The sequence below is a fragment of the Amphiura filiformis genome, unplaced genomic scaffold (assembly GCF_039555335.1).
Source record: "Amphiura filiformis unplaced genomic scaffold, Afil_fr2py scaffold_118, whole genome shotgun sequence".
NCBI lineage: Eukaryota > Metazoa > Echinodermata > Ophiuroidea > Amphilepidida > Amphiuridae > Amphiura > Amphiura filiformis.
The window spans coordinates 79,303-92,363 of record NW_027305582.1 but is presented as its reverse complement, the minus strand read 5'-3'; the positions used below and the strand labels follow the sequence as shown (position 1 = coordinate 92,363).

The following is a 13,061-nucleotide window of genomic DNA, read 5'->3' as shown; positions in this document are numbered from 1 at the left end:
GCGAGTTGCCAGAATAAATTACCATAAGGAAACGGGGCAAAACCATGAACAGAGACGAAGGGTAATACATTTTGAGTCACCTCTTTGGCGATCTGATAACTAAGAGAAAATCAACTGGCAACTCGGTTAAGGGTTGCTAAGCAGCAGTGAAAATCAGCTGCAGACAGATCGTCATTGCAATTTAAATAGCACCGAAAAGAAAACTGTCAGGTTTTGAAACGCCTGCATGTATTTATTGAATTAGTCGTAGGAACTTATCATTAATACAGTTCACTTTAGATCAAACACGCCAAATTAAAATTTAAGAGATAAATTTAATTTAATATAATATGGAGACATATTTTAATTAAAAGTATTTACAATAACAAACACATTTGACAAATAAGCAGAACGGATAAGCAAAACTAAATGTCAGAGGATGATATAAGGAAGCCCCATCATGCACTGTAAAAGTGTTATCACTAGAGTTTCAATTGCCACTTTACTTTTCAAATCCCATTGAACTCTGTGCAAAAGATGTTGTTTTAGAATTGCCCGTGTGTCATTATTACTTGGTCGATTTCAGATCTAAAGTGATGTATGCATGAAGGATAATTCACACCTTCTGTAGATAACATAAAATCGTGAAATCGACCAACCTTTTGAAGGTGTTTTTATTGTAAATATATCTGTCAAAATTCAAATTTCACCATGCACGTGTGTATGCAGTGGGCGGGCAGTGGTGTCATGTTCACTCACTAAATAGGGAGTAGTATACAACCGGAGTCAAAAAGAGGTTTACAGAGAGTTGCGATTTTGTTGTTGTGATGGATCCAACGCTGATGTCTGCAAAAATGGACTGCATGTATTGTTTATAAGTTGTTATCAGCCCAAGTGTGTGCTTGAGATGCCTCAATTTGGTTGCATGCACACAAACCTTCTATGCACACTCCTCCCTATGCCATACATAAATTCTCCCAGCCACAATTTCCAGATATATGAAATTTAAAAAAGAAAAGTAAATTGAGTTCGGCAGAGGTGGGGCTCGAACCCACGCCGATATCATGGATACAGAATACTTCCAGCGTCTTATAGACCACTCGCTTTACCTGACCTATGGGTAGCCATCTTGAAATATAAACATATAATCGCAACTTCAACATACCACGTGACAAGCAAAGACAGAAAACGTACCATATTTTGGAATTTTATCTGCTTAAAAACATTAATGTGTATTATAGCGCTAAATTGTTGATAATTGCGTGTTCTACATACGACAATAATGGGCCTATATACATGCGAAATACATTATAGATTTCGCCGGACTGCATGTGGCTATAGAGCAGTATGGAGCCAACCATATTTCTTGTATAGACGTTCTTGATGTTTATCATTTATATAGGTCTACATAGAAAAGCAAAGCTGATTGGGAGGCAGCTAATAGGGAGCTGCTTAATTTTCAATTCAATGAATATGATGATGTTGACCAAGCTTGGACAAGTTTCCATGGAGCCTTTATGCAGACCATGTGTACTTATATTCCTCAAAAGTCTGTTAAATGTAAGACCAATGACTCTCCGTGGCTGAATTCAGAGCTTCGTAAACTCATTAGAAAGAAGCACAGATTGTTCAATCAGTGGAAAAAGTCCAAGAAGACTAATGATTATAAGAAGTATAAAGAGGTTAGAAACAAACTTTCTAATCAGCTTAAGTATGCCAAACAAGATTATTTTTCCAACCTGCTTGATAACAACTCTCCTGGCAAACGCTTCTGGGGTTATGTTAAATCAAAGTCCTCTCAGTCTTCCATTCCGGACAGTATCCACTACAAAGATGTCACTGCCAACACCCCATGTGACATTGCCAATGTCTTTAGTTGCTTCTTCTCTGAATGTTTCAACCAAGATGAAGTGTCTGATTCCTTTATTTCTAACTATGATACAGTTTCTTCTATTTCTCATTTCAGCTGCTACGCTGGTGAAATCCATAAGCTTATCCGCAAACTGAAAAACAACTCTGCTGCCGGTGTAGATGGGATCACCAGTGTGATGCTGAAGAACACAGCCTTTTCTGTCTCTCCTCTCCTTGCTCAACTGTTCAATCTATCCCTTCATACTGGCTGCGTCCCCAGCGCGTGGAAGCTTTCCCGTGTGATTCCGATCTTTAAATCTGGTGACCGCCAGTCTGCCTCCAACTACCGTCCTATATCGCTTCAGCCGATCATCAGTAAACTCATGGAAAGAGTCATTCACCAGCACATCCTCCAACATCTCAATCAGAACAACATTCTCACTCCCCGGCAATTTGGTTTTCTCCCCAAGTCCTCAACCTCTGATGCCTTAACAACAGCCCTTCATGACTGGCATAATGCTCTGGAGAACCGGCACGATGTTGCTGTGGCCCTCTTCGATCTTACAAAGGCTTTCGACAGAGTACCCCATGGTCCTTTGCTGCTAAAACTCAGATCTGTTGGCATCACTGGTCCACTCATGTCCTGGTTACGTTCGTATCTTTCCAACAGAACGCAGGTAATAGCGGTTCATGGCGTTACTTCTGATCCGGCCCCTGTCATCTCTGGAGTACCTCAAGGCTCTGTCCTGGGCCCTCCTCTTTTTCTTATCTATGCTAACGATCTTTGCCTTTCTAATTTCTCCCAGGACAGTGCCTTTGTGCTCTATGCAGATGACACCACACTTTATAAGCCTCTTACTTGCAATTCTGATTTGACGGGCTTCCAAGAGGACATTAATACGATCCATAACTGGTTCCGTTCCAACCATCTCTCAGCCAATGCCAGCAAAACCAAGACCATGATAATATCAACAAAAAAGGAACCTTACATACAGATGCAGCTCTATATGAATCAACAGCCCATTGAAAGAGTTAGCTCTGTTAAATTCCTAGGCATATGGATCAGTAACAATCTCTCCTGGAAAGTCCATGTTGATAGCATTTGCAAGAAAGCTCGTAGAACAATAGGCTTCCTTCACATATCTTTCCACAATGCCCCACTTCATATCCGCCGTTCTCTATATCTGGCTCTTGTTCGTCCAACCCTTGAATATGGCTCAATCACATACCACCCTTTAAACCAGACGCTCACAAACCGGTTAGAATCCACCCAGCGCTTTGCCTTCCGTGTGATCTTGCAGGAATGGAAGCTTTCCCATGAGGATCTACTTTCAAAAGTAGGCCTCCCCCTCCTCTCCAAACGTCGCGATCTGGCCACACTCTGCCACTTGTACAAAATCCTTCACAAGCTATGCTCTTCGCCAAACCCATTTAAACTGCACCCGCGCCCTGGCCTTCGCAATCTCAACAGCTGCGCCCTTGTTATTCCGTTTTCCCGTCTCTCCCTGTCTCAAAAATCTTTTTTCCCATATGCACCTACCCTATGGAATTACCTTCCTGACACTGTAGTCAAATCTCCATCCCTGGCTGCCTTCAAATCTGCCATTAATGACCAGGTGTGCTAGCCATCTCCTTCTCCACCTCATTTGTTTTGTCTTGATTTATTTGCTCATCCATTTTTGTCTGTCCCTTTTATTTTGTGTTTGGTGTAATTAGGCCACCCTTTAATTTAGTGCATAGGCACTATTGGGTTCTCGCCTGGTCTCTGACCGAATTGTTATAAATAAAATAAAAGAACCCCAAAGTTTATTTAATAAAAGATTAGATTACCATAAAAATGGAACCTTTGGCGGGGTTCTATGTAATGTTTACGTTTTTTGCCATTATAAATTATTCAGTCTTAATTTTCACTAAGTTCAAAAAATATTTTGGCGTATATAAAATTGTAATAAAATTTGTCCACTTAAACGGCATCAACTGTACCACAATTGGGTATCACGATTCGTTGTATATGATGTGTAGTTAATATTCATATATTCTTTTATACATAGAATGCTTCAGTTTTCACAGCTTTGAGACACGGGATTTAATTAACATGGCCAATATGTGTACAATTTTAAAATTTGAGTTCGAGCCCGTAAAAATTGACCCGGGTCTCTTATATATTAATGTAAATTCAATCCAGAGCTCCATCAACTTAGGAAAAATGAGGGACCGACGCGTCGTGACGTGCTTGGTTCAAAACCTGGACCCAGTCAAACTTCGAGATCCTATATTTGTGCAATTGTTTTACATTCCCTTGCAAATGTCTTACAGTTATAAGTAGCCAGATTGTACCTCGTGTGTCCTAACTTTGACCTGGCGTTTTCAATGACCTGCTCTGGGTCCAAACATGCGCCCTTCTTGTATTCTACTCTGAACAATGGTTGCTCGAACGTCAGCCATTCTTCTACGACACCGCGTTCGTGAGTATTACGTATGACCAAGAGTTTCCCTTCCGTTTCATCATCAGCTTTATAATCAACTACAATAGCGTGACACCTTGGGTGAAAGAACCACCCTTTAAGTACGATGTGATCTCCTGGCTTCAATTCACTGATTTTCATCATCTTTCCTGTAACACTACCACCCCATGTACCAATAGCTCTTCCAACAGCCCCTCCTGCAATTCCACCAATAAGACCACCGACTATCCCTCCAACGACAGCCCCGACTGGTCCAAATAGAAGGCCAAATAGGGCACCTATTCCAATTTCCAGGCCGATGGAACAACCGATAGCGAAACCAGCAGATACAATACCTTCGAAGATTCTACGAACAGACGCTTCCACAAAGTCATTCTTTGATATCTTACTATCCTTTCTTTCCGCGTACGCTTGGCTTAAGTCCCAAATGACAAATCCCGTTTCAATGACAAGCAATATTCCTGCTCCAACCGCTTGCGAGCCATTCAAAGCTTCTTCAATAACTTCGGCCGGAATAATCTCTCCTGCTGCTTGTGGTATATTATTAGTTACTTTTGAAATAAACCGCACTCCATGCTTCGCTATTGTCCTGATGTTGCCAAGACCACAGCTTTCTTTGATCTTCTCAACCAACCAAATCACTTGGTGAGATTTCGCGATTCCAGTTTTGCAATATGTTGCAAATGCCTCACAGTTATCAGTCAACAATCCATATCCGGTATCACCGACCCGGGAACGAGCTCTCGCTAAAACCAATTCAGGTGCATTGGCCGCTTTGATTTCTTCGGGGTAGTCAATTCGGTACATCTGGTTGAACAAAGAGTCGCCAGTTGGATTCATTGTCAGCGTCTCCTCATAAATTTGTAAATCACTTCCTTTCTTGTTCCAATGAATGACAATAATCTCATTCTTGTCCTGATTGACCTCTGACACGATGGAATGATGCCAGATGCCTTTGACTCTATGCCAGGTAATATGATCTGTCGGTTTCAAGATCTCTGCAGCATACTTGGTATCTATCTTAGTTCTTGCACTTTGAACTTGAAACGCCTTGTTAACTTCCGGTTTTATTGGCGTGTTTTCATATAAAACTTCTGAAACCGAATCCTGAATGTCACAGCAGTTTCTTGATGCCGGTGAAAGATAATCCGCTTTCAGCCATTCTATTCCACATTTCTTGCAACATTTTCCTATGAAGACATTATCTTTGGTTCTGTATTGTCTAAAATTGACAGCGTCGTTGTTGCCACAATGGCCGCATGGGTCTTTCGGTGTCAGTGGCATTGTGGAATACCTGAAATAAAGACAAAATAAATGACATCAGTAAATACGTATTATAATGATACTGCTGCAGATTGAAGTGAATCAATCGAACCCAACGTGACACAGCGTCATCATCCCTATATCTTCGTGTCAAAAATTGCCGTGATAGTACGGCGAATTCCCTCCGAGTCATTCTTCAACAGCTACGCATGGCGATTTTGTTCGAGATAGGCCGAGCGACTCAGGCTAAGCATATCACTTACACGATATGAGATACCGCAGCGTTTCCATTCATACACGTTTTTGGGGCGCCCGCCTTAAGCGGGCGCACCTTATTGGCATGACTTAGTGAAAAGCTTCTAATTTCACTCTTGCTAGATTTACTTCGCAATTGTTTTGCTAAAATTATGCCCAGCTTAGAAATAAAACCACAATTTGCTTGGATTTGATTTTATTATTGTTTTCTGATATGCACGGGATAAAATCTTGTGCGTATATTCTTTGTTTAAAATACAAAATTAATGGACTTATAAAAACACCAAATAAACCGTGACCTTTGTACCGGGCTTAACCAGTTTACCGCCTCTTAGAACCCGATAGACGGTGACCAACACTATGGACCACAATAGCCTAATGTCAATGGCATAGTCCAATAACCTCAAATAAACAATCATAGTGCAAAATTTGACCTAACTTGCAGACTATGAGTTTTTGTACCCAAAGTTTGAAAGTCATTCAATGAATGTACAAATGTATGTTGTATAGTTGTCCTTGTTTAATACGCTGGAGCATGGTACAGTGTATGAATAGGCATCTTATCAAGATCAAGATAGTGACAGTGACATAACAATTAACATGCTTATCTTACCAAGGTCTTATCTATTTGCATGGTGTAATTGAAAATTATGGTGTATTATTGTTTTAAGGATGAAACAACTGGCCAAGTTCTTTTGCATGGAAATTAGAACAAATTACTATACAAGCAGTATCAAAAGTTTGGTACCCAGCAGTTTTGATAGTCTCGTTCTTCCAAATGCAATGCCGGGTACCCCTTAAAATGATAAAATGATCAGACCATAAATCTTTTGTGACTGTTTATGACATTAATCAACAAATTATGCGGATCCGAGATGTGTCGAGGATGTTACGTTTATGAACAAAACGTTACGTTTGAATTTTCAACAATGTTAATCATTGCTACGTGTATGTTAACAAATGAAAGTTCTGTAATTTTTTTAAATTCTTCAATGCTAAGTATTCTTTTGGATATCATCAAATTGTAAATCTCTAGTCAGATTTTCAGTGTGTTAACAACTATGTATCAAAGACGTTACGTTCACGTACAAAACATTAACGTTCTTATCTTGTAAACATTGTATACCCATAGCTACTTTTATGAAGAATGAATGTTCTGTAATTGTTTTTTTTATCCTTCATCTCTATTAGATTTTCAGTGTATTAGCAAGTAGAAGCAATATCATCACTACAATATGCCCCAAAAACAGAACTCCCCACCCCCACATAATCGCAAATTGACACGACAGCTTCATTCCAATTCAATTTATTTCATCCAAAACGGTCCTGTTATACACCTTCCCCAATCAAACACATTTGCATTTGATCATCTTCTACTCTTCCCTGAGTAGATCATTATAATATCAAATCTAAACACCATGCCATGGAATTCACCATATCACGTCCAAGCTCACATTGGGCGCCCCATTCCTTTTTTAAAGGAATTTTTATTACGATCTGCGAATGCTCAGCACTCTACGCTGCGACATCAATATTGCGACAAATGAGGTGTCATTAAGGGATCCAAAATGAGCGTTTATTGCGTTTCGACAGTATTTTTGTGGGACATGAGAGCACCTCAGACCTATCGAATTGCATTCTGAATACGAAGCATGTCTTTCTGATATCAAATAATTTTCATTTTTTAAAATCACAATATAATACAAATTTTATGATAAATTATAAAAATTTGATATTTTTCAAATTTTGATATATAACAGTCCTCGAAGTAAATTATATAAATCTAATGATATATTCTTAAAGTGTATGTAGCAGGGAGGAAAAGCCGACGGTCAATTGAAAATTTTGACCTTTCATATTGAAGATATGGATTTTTTTCCCAAAAAGACCTAATTTTTTTTGGTGTTTTGGGAAGAAAAATCCATATCTTCAATATGTAAAGTTAAAATTTTCAATTGTTCGTCGGCTTTTCATCCTACCTACATACACTTTAAGTATAAATCATTAGATTTATAAAGTTTACTTCAAGTACTGTTAAATATCAAAAATATCAATTTTAATGATTTGCCATAAAATGTGTTTTTGGCCTTGATTCATTCGAACACGACTCCTAACAACATCGACAGCTAGCAATACCTGCTTTATAAAAGCAATGGTACCACTTTTATCCTGTCGGTAAATCAATTTGGAACAAAGAAACAACGCGTTACGTAATATATTTCTATCCATGTTTTTAGGACCGTCATCCTTGTTCTTCCAATGTTATTATACAGGTTGTAACAAAAATACTTGCCACCTCCCTCATTTTGGCTTGCCAAAAATATTTGCCCCCCCCCCTTGCACATGCAAATTTTTGGTTTTGCAAACCATAAATAGTATATATTGTGAGTGTATAACAAGCAGAAAAATTGGCATATTTAAGCGTTTCTGTACTGTTTCCCTAAGCCTTTTTAGAGCGTTTTATTTTAAAGGCGCCCCATGAATGTGTGCAAAAAATTGCTTGCCCCCCTTTTTTTTTTTTTTTTTTTGGCTGGCCATAAATTTCTTGCCACCCCAATTTTACCCTCCCAGACTTCGTAATTATTGCACATCCCTTAACACAATGATTTTTTATATTTCTTATTCTGTATTTTTATTGAGACACGCTGTATAGTCTACACGTAGAAGTGGAAAGTCCAGTGTTGACACGCAAGTACACAAACTTAAGGTGAAAATGCGCAACGGTTCATGTGATCGCATGCTTGACAGCTTGCTTATTTGCTTTTTTTTTTTGTTCATTTGTTTGTTCTCAATTTTTTTTTATTCAACTTTGGTCAAATGATTGATCAGGTCACGTATAGGACACCATAATATGAACGTAATTTTTCACTCAGCTTGCTTATTGTGTCACTCTTTTTGACTGCCTCGACTCGAGTGATTTCAAAATAAACACGGTAGGCTTACCCCAAAATATAGTATACTAGATTTCGCGGTTCTCGGGTCGGGCAGTTCTTGTAATAGGCCTATCTCTAATTGCCCAACACCCGTTACCAATATACCTGCCCTGACCTTTTAACTACCATGACTACTATGATATAGGCCTAGCGCCTAGGCCTACATCTTCCAAGGAGGATCTCGAAAATACCCCGTAGTAGTAAACGCAATAACGCCGATATAACGGGTTATAATGCCTTACCATAACTGATTATTTTAATGTTAACCATTCTGGATGACCCCGGAAATAGTCATGTTCTACTGAAATAGGCCTATGCACGCGTTCCGTATTGAAATATGTGTTTAAAATAGGCCTATTGGTCCGATGAGATGCACCTGGTAGTCACACTGTTAGGCCTAATGCTTACAAAAAAAAATTTGTTCATTTGTTTGTTCTCAATTTTTTTTTATTCAACTTTGGTCAAATGATTGATCAGGTCACGTATAGGACACCATAATATGAACGTAATTTTTCACTCAGCTTGCTTATTGTGTCACTCTTTTTGACTGCCTCGACTCGGGTGATTTCAAAATAAAATGTAGGCATAACTGATTATTTTAATGTTAACCATTCTGGATGACCCCGGAAATAGTCATGTTCTACTGAAATAGGCCTATGCACGCGTTCCGTATTGAAATATGTGTTTAAAATAGGCCTATTGGTCCGATGAGATGCACCTGGTAGTCACACTGTTAGGCCTAATGCTTTCAGTTGCACACACTGCGCCCGTTGGTACTCAGCGAAAGCGATCCGCGCGCACGCGATAGCGCGCGGACTCAACGCAAGCGATCCGCGCGACGCAATAGCGCGCGGACTCAGCGAAAGCGATCCGCGCGACGCGATAGCGCGCGGACGGACGGACGGACGGACGGACACTCTGTAAATATAGTATAATGATATCAGTAGGCCTATTGTATCACAGATACTGAACAGTATCCGTGATTGAATATATTTTGACATAGGCCTATATATGCTACCACTAAATCTTGCGTCCTTTAATTAAGGTGGTACTACACCCCCTAGTAAATTTTGTGACTAATTTGCGCATTTTTCTCAAAAAATAACTACACACTGGTAACAAAAGTTATAGGGGCAAAGATTCCAATTACTTCAATGAAATTTCAGTGATTCAAGGCAAGTGGTTCAGAACATTCTAGCGGCACCTCTTTTCTTATCATAAATAAAGTACCGTTTGTCTTGAGTCACTGAAATTCCAGTGTAGTAACTGGATTCCTTGCCCCATAATATACATAACTTTTGTTACCAGTGTGTTATTATTTTTTGAGAAAAATGCAAAACTTTTAAGTAGTGGTCAATATTATTCGTTGATTATTTTATAATACCTTCATAACTGCACCTTTTGAAGTTAAGAAATTATATAGGCATTCACACCAATACGGTAATGATCGATGCATTCTGGTACTAATATTAAAGGTGATCCACCACTTTACCATGTTTACCCCATCAAAATGCTGGTTTTGGTATCGGGTGAAAGCTTGTATTTTTCTCATTAACATATTGAAATTAGGCACTCCAAATCGGTATCCGGAGAAATCATCAAAAAACTGTCGAATTAGTCTCGACTGTGGTATACCACGTTTTAATAAGACTAATCCAACAGTTTTTTGATGATATCTTCGGAAATACATCGGAACTCCTAATTTTAATATGTTAATGAGAAAAATAGGATCTCTTTCAATTTATTACATGATCATGATATTACATGATTATCATTAATAAAACACTGTAGAATACCAGTATAATGTTGTATAAATGTCAGTAATTCCATAAGGAATTCCGAATTAGTCACATTTACACGGAACATTTAGGCCTACGTGTTCTTTTTGCACGAAGAAGTACACTACCGTTTTTAGTAAGATGACTACCCGGGGATGGCTAAAATCGGGAAAAACTAGCTCCTGCGTGATATTAGACCCTCCCTCGGGTCCATGGAGAACGACTGGTGATGTAGATTACATAGCATTAAAAATCAACCCAATATGAATCAGCGCTCAATGGACTTTCGCGTTCACTTATAATACGAGTATATTTCTATATTGCTGCATGGTTGACTGTGGTGGGTGTAATTAGTCATACTGCAGTTACTGTCCGTTTTCCTATACACAATACACAGTGCTCTTTCCCATTGACGCGTGACCCTACAAATAGCCCTACGTTAACAGTATGGGGATATGACTAGTTAACGTCGCTGTGTGAAAAATAACCGGCCAATATTAAAAGTACTCTTCTAAAGTTCTAGAAAATATAGTTTTTAACATGTCCTAAATTTTAGCTAATTCAGATGTTTGGAAATATTCGTACTTTGGTGTTTTAGTTAATGTTATAGGTAATAGTACATTGCCTAGTTAACGTCGCTGTGTGAAAAATAACCGGCCAATATTAAAAGTACTCTTCTAAAATTCTAGCCAATATAGTTTTGTAACATGTCCTAAATTTTAGCTAATTTAGGTGTTTGGAGAGGGTCGTACTTTTGTGTTTTAGGAAGGACATGTAAACGACAGATAACACCAAAAATATGAAGAAATTATTTCCAAACCGTGTTAAGTCAAAAATCATTATGTTGCTCATTTTCAAGAATGCTGGTTTACAAAAAGCACGCCATTGTCTGATTTCGTGAACAAAGCCACACATAACATTGTTTCCTTTCGTTTCCTTTATAATCGGTTACCCAACTGAAGCTATGAATACCAGCTTTATTGCGATATCGCACATGAAAACAGTCACTTGTGCACAACCAGAGAAGATCCGATTTAATCAGTTGAGCTGTTTCAATGAGTGTTATCTTGGTTTAATAGCTTTTAATGGGGTTAAGTCCTGCAAAGGTCGAGATGAATTCTACTGTAGACATGACTGCATCATGTGGCGTCGATTTGTGGATGAAGAGGAATGGGTTTTTGGCATTGAAGAAAATAAGGGGGGGAGTTGGCATTTTTTTTCATAGGGCATTACGTAATTATTTATTGTTACATTATCCAGAGATGGAACCGAACCGAGACTGGGGGCCAGTCTAGCATGATATGAGTCTTGTCGTCATGCATAGGCCTAATTGCGAAACGAACACTCTAGAGGCATTCGATCAATGCGTTTACTCATAACGGAAAACTAACAGAGAACGAAACATGAATTTCACCCACGTTGCAGTACGAGTATTATCAGTCTGATGCGGATGTATTGTTCTGTAATTAAAGAAAAGATTAACTATCATTAATTATTTCAAAAAGGTTAAGCAGGCCTACACAAATGTAAACTTAAAAAGATTATATTTTTGTTAATAATTAAGGGATCTAAAATGAGCGTTTATTGCGTTTCGACAGTATTTTTTTTGGGGGGGGGGACATGAGAGCACCTCAGACCTATCGAATTGCATTCTGAATACGAAGCATGTCTTTCTGATATCAAATTATTTTCATTTTTGAAAATCACAATATAATACAAATTTTATGACAAATTATAAAAATTTGATATTTTTCTAATTTTTGATATATAACAGTCCTGAAGTAATTATATAAATCTAATGACATATTCTTAAAGTGTATGTAGCAGGGAGGAAAAGCCGACGGTCAATTGAAAATTTTGACCTTTCATATTGAAGATATGGATTTTTTCCAAAAAGACCTAATTTTTTTTGGTGTTTTGGGAAAAAAATCCATATCTTCAATACGAAAGGTCAAAATTTTCAATTGATCGTCGGCTTTTCATCCCACCTACATACACTTTAAGTATAAATCATTAGATTTATAAAGTTTACTTCAAGTACTGTTAAATATCAAAAATATCAATTTTTAATGATTTGCCATAAAATGTGTATTGAATTGCGAATTTCAAAAATCAAAATTATTTGATATCAGAATGACATTCTTCGTATTCAGAATGCAATTCGATATGTCTGATGTGCTCTAATGTCCCACAATAAATACTGTCCAAACGTTCATACCCCAGCCCTTAAATAAATCAAATACCACATAAACGACGTCAGTTTGATAATTTTTTTTATGTATAATTATATTTTTAATCATTAATGAGAATAGAGTGCGAATGAGTTGCAGCCCGCTCATCAAACATGTTCCAGCCCAAATACAAATGTTTACAACTCTAATGACCATTCTGTGCGGAGACTTGGGGAAACCCCTCTGAGTCAGAGAATTGGTCAAAAATGGGAGATCAAAATCTTCTGTTTTTTGTTCACGGAGTGAACATTTCCCCCACTTGAACCCACATCTCATATGCACAGTTTATACCTTACATACACTGTG

At 38.2% G+C, this 13,061-nt stretch overlaps 1 protein-coding gene across 1 annotated transcript; it reads right to left on the bottom strand.

Annotated features, from left to right (window-relative positions):
• Positions 1 to 3,742: 3,742 nt before the first annotated feature.
• On the bottom strand, positions 3,743 to 5,586 carry LOC140145025 (uncharacterized). Its single transcript, XM_072166814.1, has one exon. The coding sequence runs from the start codon at positions 5,577 to 5,579 to the stop codon at positions 4,101 to 4,103; it is 1,479 nt and encodes a 492-aa protein (XP_072022915.1). The 5' UTR covers positions 5,580 to 5,586; the 3' UTR covers positions 3,743 to 4,100.
• Positions 5,587 to 13,061: the final 7,475 nt, after the last annotated feature.